This window comes from Lepisosteus oculatus, chromosome 11 (assembly GCF_040954835.1).
Source record: "Lepisosteus oculatus isolate fLepOcu1 chromosome 11, fLepOcu1.hap2, whole genome shotgun sequence".
Taxonomy (NCBI): Eukaryota; Metazoa; Chordata; class Actinopteri; order Semionotiformes; family Lepisosteidae; genus Lepisosteus; species Lepisosteus oculatus.
In genome coordinates this window covers 14,758,736-14,771,337 of record NC_090706.1, presented here as the reverse complement: position 1 = coordinate 14,771,337, position 12,602 = coordinate 14,758,736, and the positions used below count along the sequence as shown (strand labels likewise).

The 12,602-nt window shown below is 43.8% G+C and overlaps 1 protein-coding gene and 1 long non-coding RNA gene across 4 annotated transcripts in view; one reads left to right on the top strand and one right to left on the bottom strand.

The window, feature by feature from the left end:
- LOC138241837 (uncharacterized) overlaps nucleotides 1-12,287 on the top strand; it is a 301,671-nt gene extending 289,384 nt beyond the window's left edge. The window contains exons 9-13 of one of the 2 annotated variants that reach the window (XR_011191095.1): nucleotides 3,123-3,272; nucleotides 3,533-3,630; nucleotides 9,860-10,681; nucleotides 11,017-11,119; nucleotides 12,106-12,287. This is a non-coding gene — a long non-coding RNA (uncharacterized lncRNA). The remainder of the gene's footprint in view (nucleotides 1-3,122; nucleotides 3,273-3,532; nucleotides 3,631-9,859; nucleotides 10,682-11,016; nucleotides 11,120-12,105) is intronic. The other variant, XR_011191096.1, reaches the window with a different exon arrangement.
- col5a3a (collagen, type V, alpha 3a) overlaps nucleotides 955-12,602 on the bottom strand; it is a 114,724-nt gene continuing 103,076 nt past the window's right edge. For both annotated transcript variants that reach the window (XM_069195759.1, XM_069195760.1), the window contains 13 exons: nucleotides 12,077-12,130; nucleotides 11,539-11,646; nucleotides 10,599-10,652; nucleotides 9,827-9,880; nucleotides 8,088-8,195; nucleotides 7,363-7,416; nucleotides 6,706-6,741; nucleotides 6,374-6,427; nucleotides 5,524-5,779; nucleotides 4,982-5,094; nucleotides 4,815-4,883; nucleotides 3,867-4,103; nucleotides 955-3,265 (listed from right to left, as the gene is read on the bottom strand). In XM_069195759.1, the coding sequence (XP_069051860.1) occupies nucleotides 3,119-3,265; nucleotides 3,867-4,103; nucleotides 4,815-4,883; nucleotides 4,982-5,094; nucleotides 5,524-5,779; nucleotides 6,374-6,427; nucleotides 6,706-6,741; nucleotides 7,363-7,416; nucleotides 8,088-8,195; nucleotides 9,827-9,880; nucleotides 10,599-10,652; nucleotides 11,539-11,646; nucleotides 12,077-12,130 (1,344 nt within the window). In that variant the 3' untranslated portion in view covers nucleotides 955-3,118. The remainder of the gene's footprint in view (nucleotides 3,266-3,866; nucleotides 4,104-4,814; nucleotides 4,884-4,981; nucleotides 5,095-5,523; nucleotides 5,780-6,373; nucleotides 6,428-6,705; nucleotides 6,742-7,362; nucleotides 7,417-8,087; nucleotides 8,196-9,826; nucleotides 9,881-10,598; nucleotides 10,653-11,538; nucleotides 11,647-12,076; nucleotides 12,131-12,602) is intronic.

The following is a 12,602-nucleotide window of genomic DNA, read 5'->3' as shown; positions in this document are numbered from 1 at the left end:
TGCAGCCAGGTGACCCTCTAAATCGTAGGGAAAGTGGTCTTCTGTGAATGAAGAAGGGGGTGTCTTCATTGTCCCCGTCTTCCAAAATGTCCGAACCTCTGCCAGTCGTGCATTCCCTCATTAAATGAAGCGCTACAATACTGCTGAATGGAGTAAATAATTATTCTGATAAGTGGCTGTTGTGCTTTATGGTGGATTACGAAACGTACGTCTCTCAATTGTTCAAAATGCTCCTCGGTGTGAAATGACAGGCGCAGGCGATGTGTGGAGAGAGTCGTTTGCTTAAGTAATTTGAGCTCGGGAAAAAAAGACTGACACTCGGAAAAGTGCCGGCACTGGATAATTAGATTTGATCATATCTGGAAAGTAATTCATTCACCGACGCATTTTGATAGAATTTACATTATCACTGTAATTTATTCTTTCATGCCCTTGCATAATCACCAGTTGTGCACTCGGATCACATTACCCATCTGCTGGAGTCTGGGAGTTACGTTTGAGTTAGTGGGCCATTCCCTGGAGATTTCTAAGAAACTGATGAAAATAACATTTCTACAAACAAAAGAGAGCAGCAGAGAAAATTCAGGCAGGAGGCCGAGCGCCGTGAACAGCTGGGCTCAGGCAGCGGAGGGAGGCAGAGCTGTGTTCTCAGACCTGGGGGAGAACCCGAGAAAAAGGGAAAAAAAATAAACCAGTGCGTTTCAAACAGGGCAGTAAAGCTGGGAGGGGGGCAGGCGAACACGCACTGCTGAAAGCGAAAATACAATTCCTCTTCCCAGACACTAGGGCACATGGGGGGATGACTTCTTTGCTGTGAAAGCGGGATTCCCTTTTGTAGCATCACAGCAGAAAACTGAACTAAGACACAAACGGAGGCCTTTCTGCAGCACTGCCGCCAACACCAGACTTGTGCCGTCTGTGGAGGAAACTGTCAAGAGCAAGACTTCAGAGTACTTCAATAAAGAATACTTTATTTCACTTCTTTTTTTACAAATACAGTTTTTTTTTTATTCAGGAATCGAAGGTTTGTTGTTTTCTTAAAAGAATAACTGTACAGTTTATAAAATTAGTACCACAAATCGACTCTACAAAAGGAGGGTGGAGATAGAAGGGATTTGGAGGTGTGCTGGTAAACAAAATCCTGATGCATTTTTTTTAATATGTCACGCTGGGGAAAAAAATGTTTAATTGCACTTTTTAGTTTATGTACATGTGCTCATATCCAGTGATACGAACTAGTAGGACATAATTTCTTTAAGAACTGAAGTACTACTACAGAGCAGAGGGTTTCAATCTGTGCTACCTGTTTAAAAAATTGCATGCTGGCAGCAGGTGTCCAGAAAAGCTTTCTAAGGAAACAATAGTGCATATCTGAATTTGTATCAGTACAAGGCCTGTGCAGGTATCTGTTCAGACATAAAAAATATACAGCACTTCCAGGGGGAAAGCTGAAATTAAATTAAACTTTCCAGTAATTCCATATTCAAGCCCACATATTTAAATAATAACTGATTCTCAGTTCTTGTTTTTTTTAGCACCAAACGTCATCGCCCCACCTAAGGGTGCTGTTGTACCCCTGAGCAAACTACCACACCCAGATTGCTCCTAATGAATGGGTGCGAATGTGAGTTGCTTTACATACAGTAAGTGGTGGCAAATCGCAGTAATATTAGCAGGAAGTTTGGTACCGAGAGCCTCTTGGCCTTCCTGGTAGCAAGCTGCAAGTCGCACTGAGTTTTAAGTTTTGGAAGTGCTGTTAATGGCGAACGTGCACCTTTTCTGTTGTACCAACTGAACAACATGCATGTTTTCAGCGTCATTACATGAACCCTCGTATTCAACCCCCTATGCTCTCGCCCTTCCCAAACATAAAAAATATTTTTATGCTTTAGCACCACTGTTGAGTTTAACAGTAAGAAAAAAAGCAATGCACAATGAAAAGCGTAAAAAAAAAGCAAGATTAGCATACAGTACGAAGGATCCTTGAGGCAATGTTGTACTGGTGTCAAGCTGCACTTCAACTGAAGTCTGGGACTCCCCAGGCGAGACACTGAAACAGTCAATACTGATCACAGGTTTCAAACTAGCCCAGGTTAGCAGATGTCTCTCACAGGAGAGAATGAACGTGTTGCCTGCTCTCACCATGGGCAACAACACTGTCACGTGGTTGCAAACTGACTGGAAACTGAGTGTTTGCTGGGTCTCACTCCACACCCCAAGACTTTAATTACTCAACGGACTCTTTTTTTGATTGCACATAAGTACCTCTTCTTTTCAGGCCTCATTTGCCTGTTTTTTACAATGATGATACATTTAATGAAGCACATCTTTTCATTGTGTCAGCTGTGGAAGACAGAAAATATGTGCAGATATCACATAGGATATCTAAGCCAATGAAGCACCCTAAATTGTGAAGCCCCCTCACTTTGAAGGTTGACAAGGTAATGGACAAGGTTGTTTTGCTGTGATACAAAACACCTTTTGACCAATTTTTGAGCATTGTGCCTTTTGTGCAGCACAGGCATCTGTCTGGACAGAGCACAGAGAAACCTGATTGTTTCTGCAAAAAGTAACATATTCCTTTGCTCCATTTAATATGAGGGATATGTTGCTTTTTGCTGCTGTGTGAAGTTTGTCTTGCCTGTAAAAATGAAAAAGAACTCCAGTCGCTGTGCTATATATAATTGCTGTAATTATCGGTTTTAATGGGGGGGGATTTCAGAATCTTCTTTGAGGGGTTTAAAAATAGCCAAGCAAATTGTCTCTGTGAGCAGATGTAAAGTAACACGAGGAACAAGAACTAGGCTGTCGATTATCCCGTAATAAAACGTGCATGTGCAGTGGTGCCCCGCCTGTGCAGGGCGCTGTCCAGTCACCTTGCTGCCCACAAGATCAAAGTCGCTTGAATCCCTGCTAGACGTGCAGTGGTCATGTCCCAGTGATCTCACATCTGTGGGCCGACAATTTCTTTCCTTAGTTTATAAAAAATGTAAAAAAACATACCACAAACCCACCACAGAATAAGAACAACAAAAAGATATATAAATATTGCTTGTGGCAATCACAAATGTCTTTTCTTTTTTTAACAAAAAAAAATCAGTTTATCCCTTTCTCTTCCTTAGCCGTTGAAGCAAACAGGACCGAGCTGGAACCCGAACTTCTGGTTGTTGTTGCCAAAGTCCATAACGGTGACATCTTTGATGGGAAGGGGGTCCGGTCTCAAAGAGTTGATTTTCAACACTGAGTGTTCGTAACCTTTCCGGGACTGCAAAGTAAGTAAATGGGAAAAGGGTTTTTCACTGGTTTGTCTCAATAGTTATATTAACACAAGCGCACTGCTGTGAGCAATGGGGAGCTTCCAAGCTGGTTTTCACAAATAGAAACAACTTGTACAGTCAATTAAAGACTGAGTTTCAGGTGAGATAACAAGTAAGGTGCAAGCCTTGGGCTCCTGAGGAAACGTGTTTGCCCTGAGTGCAGGTAGGGAGTGAAGTCACACACTGAGGATGTGGTTTTGTGTCACATCCTCTAGGCTTTCTTGGCAACCCCTGTGACTTCCCAGCTCCCTGCACGGCAGACTCATGGAGCCCTTCATGAGGGACAGAGGACCCGTCTGCTCTTTCTCATGGGGTGGGTTGTCACTGTGACCTAAGATGTTAAGACGATTGATGATTCTAAATGTAAAAAAGCAGGACCACCTCAAGTGGTGCACTTAGTTAGAAAAGAGATTTAAGCAAACTCTGTATGTGCATACGGACAAATGCTTTGCCACTGGATTGTTCTGCTACGCTGCATTTACTTCAACTTGATCGAGACCGTAACAATCAAAAATCTTTCCGAAATGCAGTGAAGGCACATGTGCGTACCTGACAGCCGTCGTACACTGCCTCAAAGACAAGGGGCGTCTTTGTATAGGACAGCTCCTCGTCGTTGATGCCTTTGAAACGCAGCGCCCTGCTGTGGCTGCTGGAGGTAGTGTCGTACCAGCCGGCGGAGTTCTGGCATTGGTAGGTGAAGGTCTGGTGAGCTGTGGCGCTGAGGAGCTTCAGGAAAGTCAGCTGGACCACGTGCACCGCGTTCCCATCTGCATCTATGTAGGAGAACTGCACAGGGACACAAGACAAATTCATTTCTAGGCACAGTGTTTCAGTTGCACTTCATGTATTTTTTTTAGATAGGGACATTTTTGTCATTTTAGAAAGTGCTTTGCATGCCCTGCTTTTCAGAGCACTGTATACAAAGCATGTGAGGAAAGTGGACCAAAAAGTGCTCACAAACTGAGCAAAGTGCACAGCTTTACACACTATAAAAAAATGGGTTCAGTTAACAGAATCTAGAGTTTCAGGCCTGGTTTTATTTACTTTACAGACAAGACGTCTGAGAAAGTGCTTTGTGAAAGTGTGTTATTTTAATAACAGAACTAGATCCCCCTAGTTTTTTGAATAAAGGACGGTTTTATTGCTTACCTGGCAATTTATTAACATGAGAATATAGCCCACACTTGCTTTGCTTTAAAATTAGTTGCAGAAATAACCAATAGGGGAATCAATTACAGACAAAGAAATGTCTGTCGAGCGTAGGATTATGCCAGGGACACTACTGTAATGGTTTCGGGCTCTGGCCTCCTGACTGAAGGGTCGGAAGGGAGTGAAGGCGATATACAGCGCAGTGCTTTACCCAGATTGCCTCAGCAAACCTGGCTCCATAAACCGATTTTGCATGTTAATCAAGATAATCGTAACCTGTCAATCTGATGGATGAAACGCCAGATGGAATTTGTCAGTGTTCAATCCATCCGTATGAAAGGACTGTACCTCTTTTCCTTTCCTGAACTCGCTGAACCAACTCCCAGGTGTTTCCCGATTCCATGCTGCCAGCTTTACCTGGTCAGAGGAATACGTGTCAGTTTGTGCTAAAATGAACACTGAACAGCAGACATCAGCGTCAGGTGTCCTGTGAATCGATGTAGCTGTTTACTCACCGATTCCACCCTCTTATCAGGGAACAGGCAGGTCTCCCCCTGAGCAGTAAAGTTACAGAAAACCTTGAAGGAGTCACGGTGGCACCCCTGGTTAGGGTCGATCCAGTACTCCCCTGCGGGAGGAGAAAGATACACAAGCAATAAGAACATCAGGGTATCAGCTTCAGCAATATGTTTGGACTCCTACCGCCTTTTGTCTAAAAACATTGCCCCCTGTTCACAGGCTTAAACACTTCCCCGTATTTCTCGTGGGACAGAGAAGGCAAATTTCAGACTCTTACAATCCTCCGCTTAAGAAAGTACAACACATTTTTGTTTTTAAATTTAATTTATACTTAGATCACTGGTAGTGCTCTTTTCAGTAAACTGTGCACCACATCCCTCCACAGGTCAGAACAACTTTTTCCCTTCTAAATAAAGTGTGTTTGAGTTTAGGCCTGAAATCTTAAATAAGAAGAGGTGGACCCTGAGCAGCCAGGCTCTGGGAAATTTTAATGAACAGCAGAAAGAGACGTTGGATTTAGAGTAAAGAAGTAGCTGACCATCCTTGTAATCTGGGTGGCACATCTGCAGCTCCTTGCAGGTGCGTGCTGGGCTCTCTTGGGTCCCCAGAGGCTTCCTCATGTGCTCCACATCAGCCTTCATGGAGTTCAGGGAGGCGAAGACCTCCTCCATGCCATCGATGAAGTCGCTTCCCTCATCTGCCAGCTGGTCACCCTGCACTGTGTCCTCGGTGTGCCGCCGCCTTTTCTTCCTGCCCTGCACCGGCAGAGGCTCAATCATCTGGGCCGGAGGTCCCTGCAGCAAAGACGTCCCAGTGATGATCACGTCCAACATCATAGGCATCCCCTCAATAGGGCTAATAGAGAGCCAAAGCCCTGCACCTCTCATAGGGAACTCAGACCCCTCAATGATGAGACCTATCAAGACAACTTAGTCTTTAAGACCTCATATAGAATGAAAACCAGACAACCCTCTGAATTCCACGGATAAGTAGTGAAGATCACCTTTTAATTCATCATCTTCTGTAAAAATTTGGAAAAGTCAACCAGTTTAACTGTGAGATTAGTTCAACCAGCCGTAACACCTTAAAATTACAAGCAGTTTCCTAAAAAGTCCTACTGTCTTTTCCTCATGTTTCAACAAAGTTGAATCATTTGCTGGAAAAAATACCTACAGACCATGCAGGTTTGACATCTTTTTTTTTTTAATAATATCCTACATTTTATAATTCTTCCCTTTCACTCTGCTCTCTCTTTCCTCATCTCTGTTCTCCTTTCCCTTTTTCTCCCTCTGATGTTTCATTCTGATTTTATAGAAGGCCAATTAAATCACTTCCTATCTCTTTCTGAATGATAGGGAAATTAGTTTGGATCTACCCTTCACACTCACCGGGGGTCCAGGGGGGCCTGCAGGGCCTGTGTCTCCTCGAGGGCCAGTTGGTCCCTGAAAGATAATCGTAGAACACCCGAGTGTCGTCTTCAGAGAACAAAAGAAGACTTTCTTCTACTTCCTAGCTAGTACCTCAAAATTCAAAAGCAAAGATAGAAGACAGCTCTGAACAGCGCCAGTTTTGCCTCAGTGAAAAAGATCATTCAACAAAGAAAAACTGTAGGGAACCTATTTTGCCGAGGTGTCAACAGAATGGAATATGACTGGATATTGTACGTAGTTATTGAGCTTTCTAGAGGTGTTATCCTGTTTGAAAAGCAGAGATTACATACCGCGTTTCCTTTGGAGCCCTTCTGCCCAAGAGGACCCTGACCGAGAGAGAAAGGAAGGTTATGCCATGAGCAAGGGATTCAGGTTCGAGAGAAAGGGCGACTGTTCCATTAAACATGTAACTGTAAACAAAGCACAACAACTGTGTTGGGGGGAGTCAATCGAGGTTGGACCAGGTAGGAGAGGTGTGAAATGAATGTCTGGGTAGACGTTGTAGGTTTCTACGTGTGTAAAACATAGCCGCTTTGATGCAAGACAAAGTTTTGAGAAATCAAAGTATTATCGTATTGTACGGGAATGAAATGAGCCTAAACATGTCTCCTTGTAGTATATATTGTTGACTTTATAGCATCAAGGCTATAATAGAACAATACCATTTATTTTATTACTTTTAAATAATATGCCAAATGGATCATTTGCTTCTACAAACTTTTTGGGGGGGCTTACAAGCTTTATTCAGTCTGACTCAAAAAGGTGACAAGAAGAAAATTACAATTTGTATTGACTTCAGTTTAAAAAACATTATGTCATTTTAATCAGTACAGGTATTTTACAACATTCCAAAATGATAGCAGAGTTCAGTGGGTTTCTGAAATGCAGAAGCCTGGAAAGGTTGGAGCTCCTTTAATTCTCACATGTAAGGGGAATGAGATACTTACAGGCAGGCCTGTGGAGCCAGGGGGACCAGTGGGGCCAGGAGGACCAACAACACCCTGCAACACAGACAAGCCAGTGACAGTGTCACCCCATGATGTCAGTTTAACCTCATGCTTACACATGATATCTTCTATAGATGTGCTTCTCACCCCTGCTCCTACAAAACCCCAGCATTACAACGGAGCTCTTCACCACTGAGGCTAATCGATTTCTACTTGGTTATTCAACTAGCAACCCATCTCCGGGGTTTACACCTTCTACCACTGTGTGGCCTTCCACTAACTTGACCCCTGCTGAACACAGGATTGCTTTTTTCCAGATGTTTGTTTTTGGTAAACTGTCATCCCCCTCTGTGTCTGGACACCATTATCTATCGCCTGTTAAAGAGCTGCTCACACAGATACAAGGCAGCAACCACTTAAGAAGTGAGATGAGAAGAGACAGCCCTGGTTTTTGTTTTCTGTATTTTTCAGCTAAATGCCCGCTGCAGTGTATTTCTGAAACTTTACACTGAGTGCAGAAATGGCTTATTAACATCTAACTAAGCAACAGGTTAGCGTTTACTCAACAAATAAGACCTTTTCACCACACTGCAGTTTCATGTTTCTGGAGTTATAAAACTGGTCTGCAATTCAGAGGAGTTACAGGGAAGTAGATACCTGCTAGCTCTTCTTGGCACTTGTTTTCCTGTGGTCCCTGTGCTGTGGTTCAGCACGGTGGTGCTTACCTCATCTCCCTTTGGTCCCTGTGTCCCCTGGTTCCCTGGCAGGCCCCGGTCCCCTTTCTCCCCCATCTCTCCTGGGGGCCCGATCAGCCCAATGAGCCCGGCATGACCCTGGGGGGCACAGTGAACAATGAACAGGATGTGCCAGATCTCACCCACACGCCTCTTGCCGAGCGACCCCTGTACCCCGCAAACCAGTGGCACCCCTGACAGAATATTTCAGGTGGTACGCAGGAGGCCCTAAAGTGTTGGATAAGCTGAGAAAGGAAAGTTCTTGGGAATCGCAGACTCCACCCCCACCATGTCGCTGACTCTTGACCAGTCTTCTTCGTTGGGTTCTTTTCTGGGAGGGGGAAGCGCCGTTCAGCTCTGGCTCCGTCAGCTCTCCTACTGCTTTAACTCCGACAGACTCAAAGCCACTCTTAACACCGCCCACAGCACTGTGCAAAGCCTGATAAACCTCTAACACACCAGCACACAACTCAATTCCACCTCTGTACACCCGGAATTAACAGCTGCTTCCTGTATCCCCAGACTCTATTCGGTATAAATACAAAATGGGAAACTAAGATTGTAGGGGCTTGGGCGTGTATCCTGAAACATTAATATTTTCTTAACAATTTGGGGAATCAATAAAAATGGAAAACAAAATCTTAAGATAATTTAAGTTTAGAATATTCAGAGAACTGTGTACAATTTTTGTCACTACATTATTAAAAATAGATCTTGCGGCTCTGTAATCAGTATAGATAAGAGCCACCAGATGTAGGTATGCCCTGCATTGACAGGCTGAAGCAACTGAATCTCTCTTGCACTGATAAGAATAAACTGCGAGGAGACCCCATACAAGTATTCAAAACCTTCAAAGATATCAACATTCAAACCAGAGGACTTCTTCAGAATCAACACAGAAACACAAACCAGAGGCCACAAGTGCAACCTACTGTATGTGGAAGTGCATTGAAAACCAAAGAATACGGGACACTACCTACTAAATGAGTTAGATTGTAACTTGCAAAGGAACAAGTTAAATGTTTATTCCATTCTGAAAAGAGAAGAAAGGAAACAAAGTTTTGGCTGTGTAGCCTTCTTCAGGTGTGAGCAGACTGTAACTTTTTTGTAACCTTATGTTTATGTTTATGCTAAAATGTTACTAGGTTTATATTAATGATTTTGAAAGTGTTATTTGCAACCCTTAGACTAACATGTAATTTTACAAAAGACAACCTATTTTTTTAAGTGTAAATTTAAAACATTATTCAGGATGCTTTTTCTAAGAATCCCCAGGGACAATTACAATGTCTTATTCTGTATCTGTCTGTTTTATGATGAGTTTTATTTACAGTGTGCTTGGAACTGTAATTGAAAATTCAGCTTTTGTAGCTCTGTGCTGCAACACCCACTTTGGTGAGTTTACAGTGGTTCCTTGATGTTTGTCAGTGGGGAGGGAATGCTGTCACCAGTGTGTAAAGGCAGTTACTCAGGGCTGGGGAATCCTGGGAGAGTGGCAACAGTAAGACGCCAAGGGCAATAGTAAGCTGCCAGCAACCCAGGTTTCCACTTATGGAAGATGCAGAGAAATGTGCCTCTAAGGCTTTGATGCTGGTGAAAGGTGAGGGGTAGCACCAACATCGGTAATGTGAGGGTGCCTGCCGAGGATCTACGGCTCTGTTAGCTGGCCTCCGGTGCACCGATGTAAACTGCGACACAAAGCAGGACAGGGGAGAGGGAGGCAGACCCACCTTGTCACCTTTCCTTCCTGGATCTCCTTTCAGCCCCGGCAGACCAGGAGGACCCTTGAAGCAACAGAAGCAGATGGACAGGATGACTTCCTCATCACTAAATCACTCGGGAATGTACTCTTACTGAACATCGTCCAGTTACCAGGGTTATTTTTGCACTGAAGCATTTCATTTCTAAAAGCTTTTATGTTTTGTTCTTGGTTTTACTGGGTTTTAGTTATGTGTATTATGTGTGTGATGTTGTATAGCACACTGAGTTTCCTAGAAAATGCTCAAATAAAATTGTTACCATTTTGACTATTATGTTAGAAGAATGCATTCAATATTTTCTGTGCTCACCCTCTGGGATGCAGCAGAAATCTCATGACCTGTAGTACCCATATGAGCAGAGGTCTCATGACCTGTAGAATGTGTATCATGAGAGGTCTCACAACCTCTGGGGACATAGCAGAGGTCACATGACTTTTAGTATGCTTTGCTGCGGAAGTCGTGACCTTTAGTATAGTTGGTAAAGGTCACCACAACCTGTAGTACTCTCAACACAGGTCACATGATGTTTAGTACTGTTGCAGTAGAGGTCATACGACCTTTAAGACGTGTATAAGCACAGGTTACATGAACTTTGGGACACAGCAGAGATCACACAACCTTAAACTACAACACTGTCTCCCTACAACAGTGAAAGGCTGGTTACATGTTCTCATTGCTTTCAATAGAATGGGGAGGTCTTCACATAACTTCACACTCTGAAGTTGATTGAGGCTGACCGTACCAGTGGTCCAGGGGGTCCGGTTTGACCTGGAGGTCCATTTAGCCCTTGTTCACCCTGGAAAAACAATGACAGGAGTAGCAGAGGTTAGCAAGGGTGTCCTGAAATCAGTGTGAAAAGAGCCTGAGGAGCCAGAGCTTACAGCCCAACTATTTCTAGGGTGTACATTTATTCCAACTTGTTTAACAGTTTAGTTTATACTGTATGAGGACACCACACATTGTTCACAGCATGCTGGCTCAGAGTCACTGTGCTGTTGTTTTTACTCATGTTCAATAACACTCTGTCAGATAGATAACAGAATGCACTTGGTATCAGGTTTCCAGTCCTGTTGTTTATAATGTGATCTCTGAAGGAGACATGCCAAAAAACCCTTCAGTCTAACTTCTGTTGCTTTTCAACAAACTGTCGATTTGTACAGCATGGAGCCCGGCTTCCTGCCATGATGAAAGTTGAAGTTGCGCAGCTGTTTGAAAAGAGCAGACTCCGGGCTTGTGCACACACCATGGGGGCAACTTTCTCAGGTGATTTTTTCCCTTAAAACGTCATGCAGGAAGAAAAACTCAGCAATATGTTAAATCTCTAACATCAATTCTACGGTTCATGTCCTGTCCTGTACTCCTCTTTAAACCCACCACACAGACCAGACCTGTTTATTTACTGTGCAATACAAGCCAAACTGAAGCAGTTAGAGGTTTCTTAGATATGTTTTTTTCCCTCTAACAGCCCTGTACGCTCTTCTGTGCATCTCGTCAAGAGGCGCCTTTTTCTGACAGAAGTGGAAGAGAAAGAGCGACTCTTGAGACAAGAGGGGAAGAGGTGTGGAGAGCTGAAGGTGGCAGGGAGAGCTGTGAGAGAGTGCTGAACTCAGGCAGGAGACAAGGAGCTTGTTTCTAGCTCCAGGTGGGTCTCTCCCTCAAGGGGGGGCGTGCAGTGTACTTACCGCAGGTCCCGGGATGCCTCGCAGACCTTGTGGGCCAGGTTTGCCAGGGTGCCCCTGGGGCCCCACTGGTCCCGTCTTCCCCACCAACCCCTCAGGCCCCGATTCCCCCTGCGAGACAGAGAGCAGAGAGAACGAAGGATAATTGTTGTATATAAACAGCTGAATGATCTTACTTTCTCACAGTGCTTCTGTGTCTTTGGTATAAATCTTGGCTTTGTCAATGACTGTTTGCATCAGCTCCTGCTTTTGATGCCGAAACAAACCTGAGCTCCCCGATACCACTGTGTTTGTGCCTGTTCCGTTCTGTATTTGGCGTTTTGTCAATGTGGTAGTGCTCCTGTGTCAAGGCTGCTCTGGACATGTGATGCACTAGATGAAATGTGTTACTTTTTTATTTACTGTTTACTGTTGTGATGTTGTTCTCCGGTAATCATAGAGGAGCAGCTGTACTGCTTTATCCCATGAAAAAATACATACACATTTCAGCATCCCCCACGAAACTAACAAATCCACAGAATTTAAAGGCTCTTTCTCTTACCTTGGCTCCCTTTGCTCCTGCCTTCCCAGATTTTCCAGGAGCTCCCAGAGGACCCTGAAGAGAGAGAAAGAGAGAGACCTCGGTCAGACTGTTGCATTACACACCTACAAGTTCACACATATGTATTAAAACCACTGTGATTAGACAAATGCAAAGCTTGCTGTCTTTTATAGCTCCCAAAGATGGTATTTCTTATTCATGTGATTCAAAACACAACAACACACGACTTGTTTTTTACCACTGTTTGCGCTTTAAATGTGAAGTGCAAGACTTAACTCTTCCCGATCTCCTTGGTTCTGTTTGTTTTCTGTAAGAACTGATCTTATAGGAGAGAGCTAAGAGCCAGAGTTTTTACACAATGGGCAGTGTGACAGGTTTCAAAGCCGCGCAGGAAACACAAAGAGAGCAGACTTTCCAGGTTATTTATGATTCGAGGCATTGATTGGAAAAAAAAACATCAAATGGGGAAAGCAATTTCAAGAAATAAAGTGGACCTGTCCTGTTCTTCCCTGGCAGAGTAAGAGCA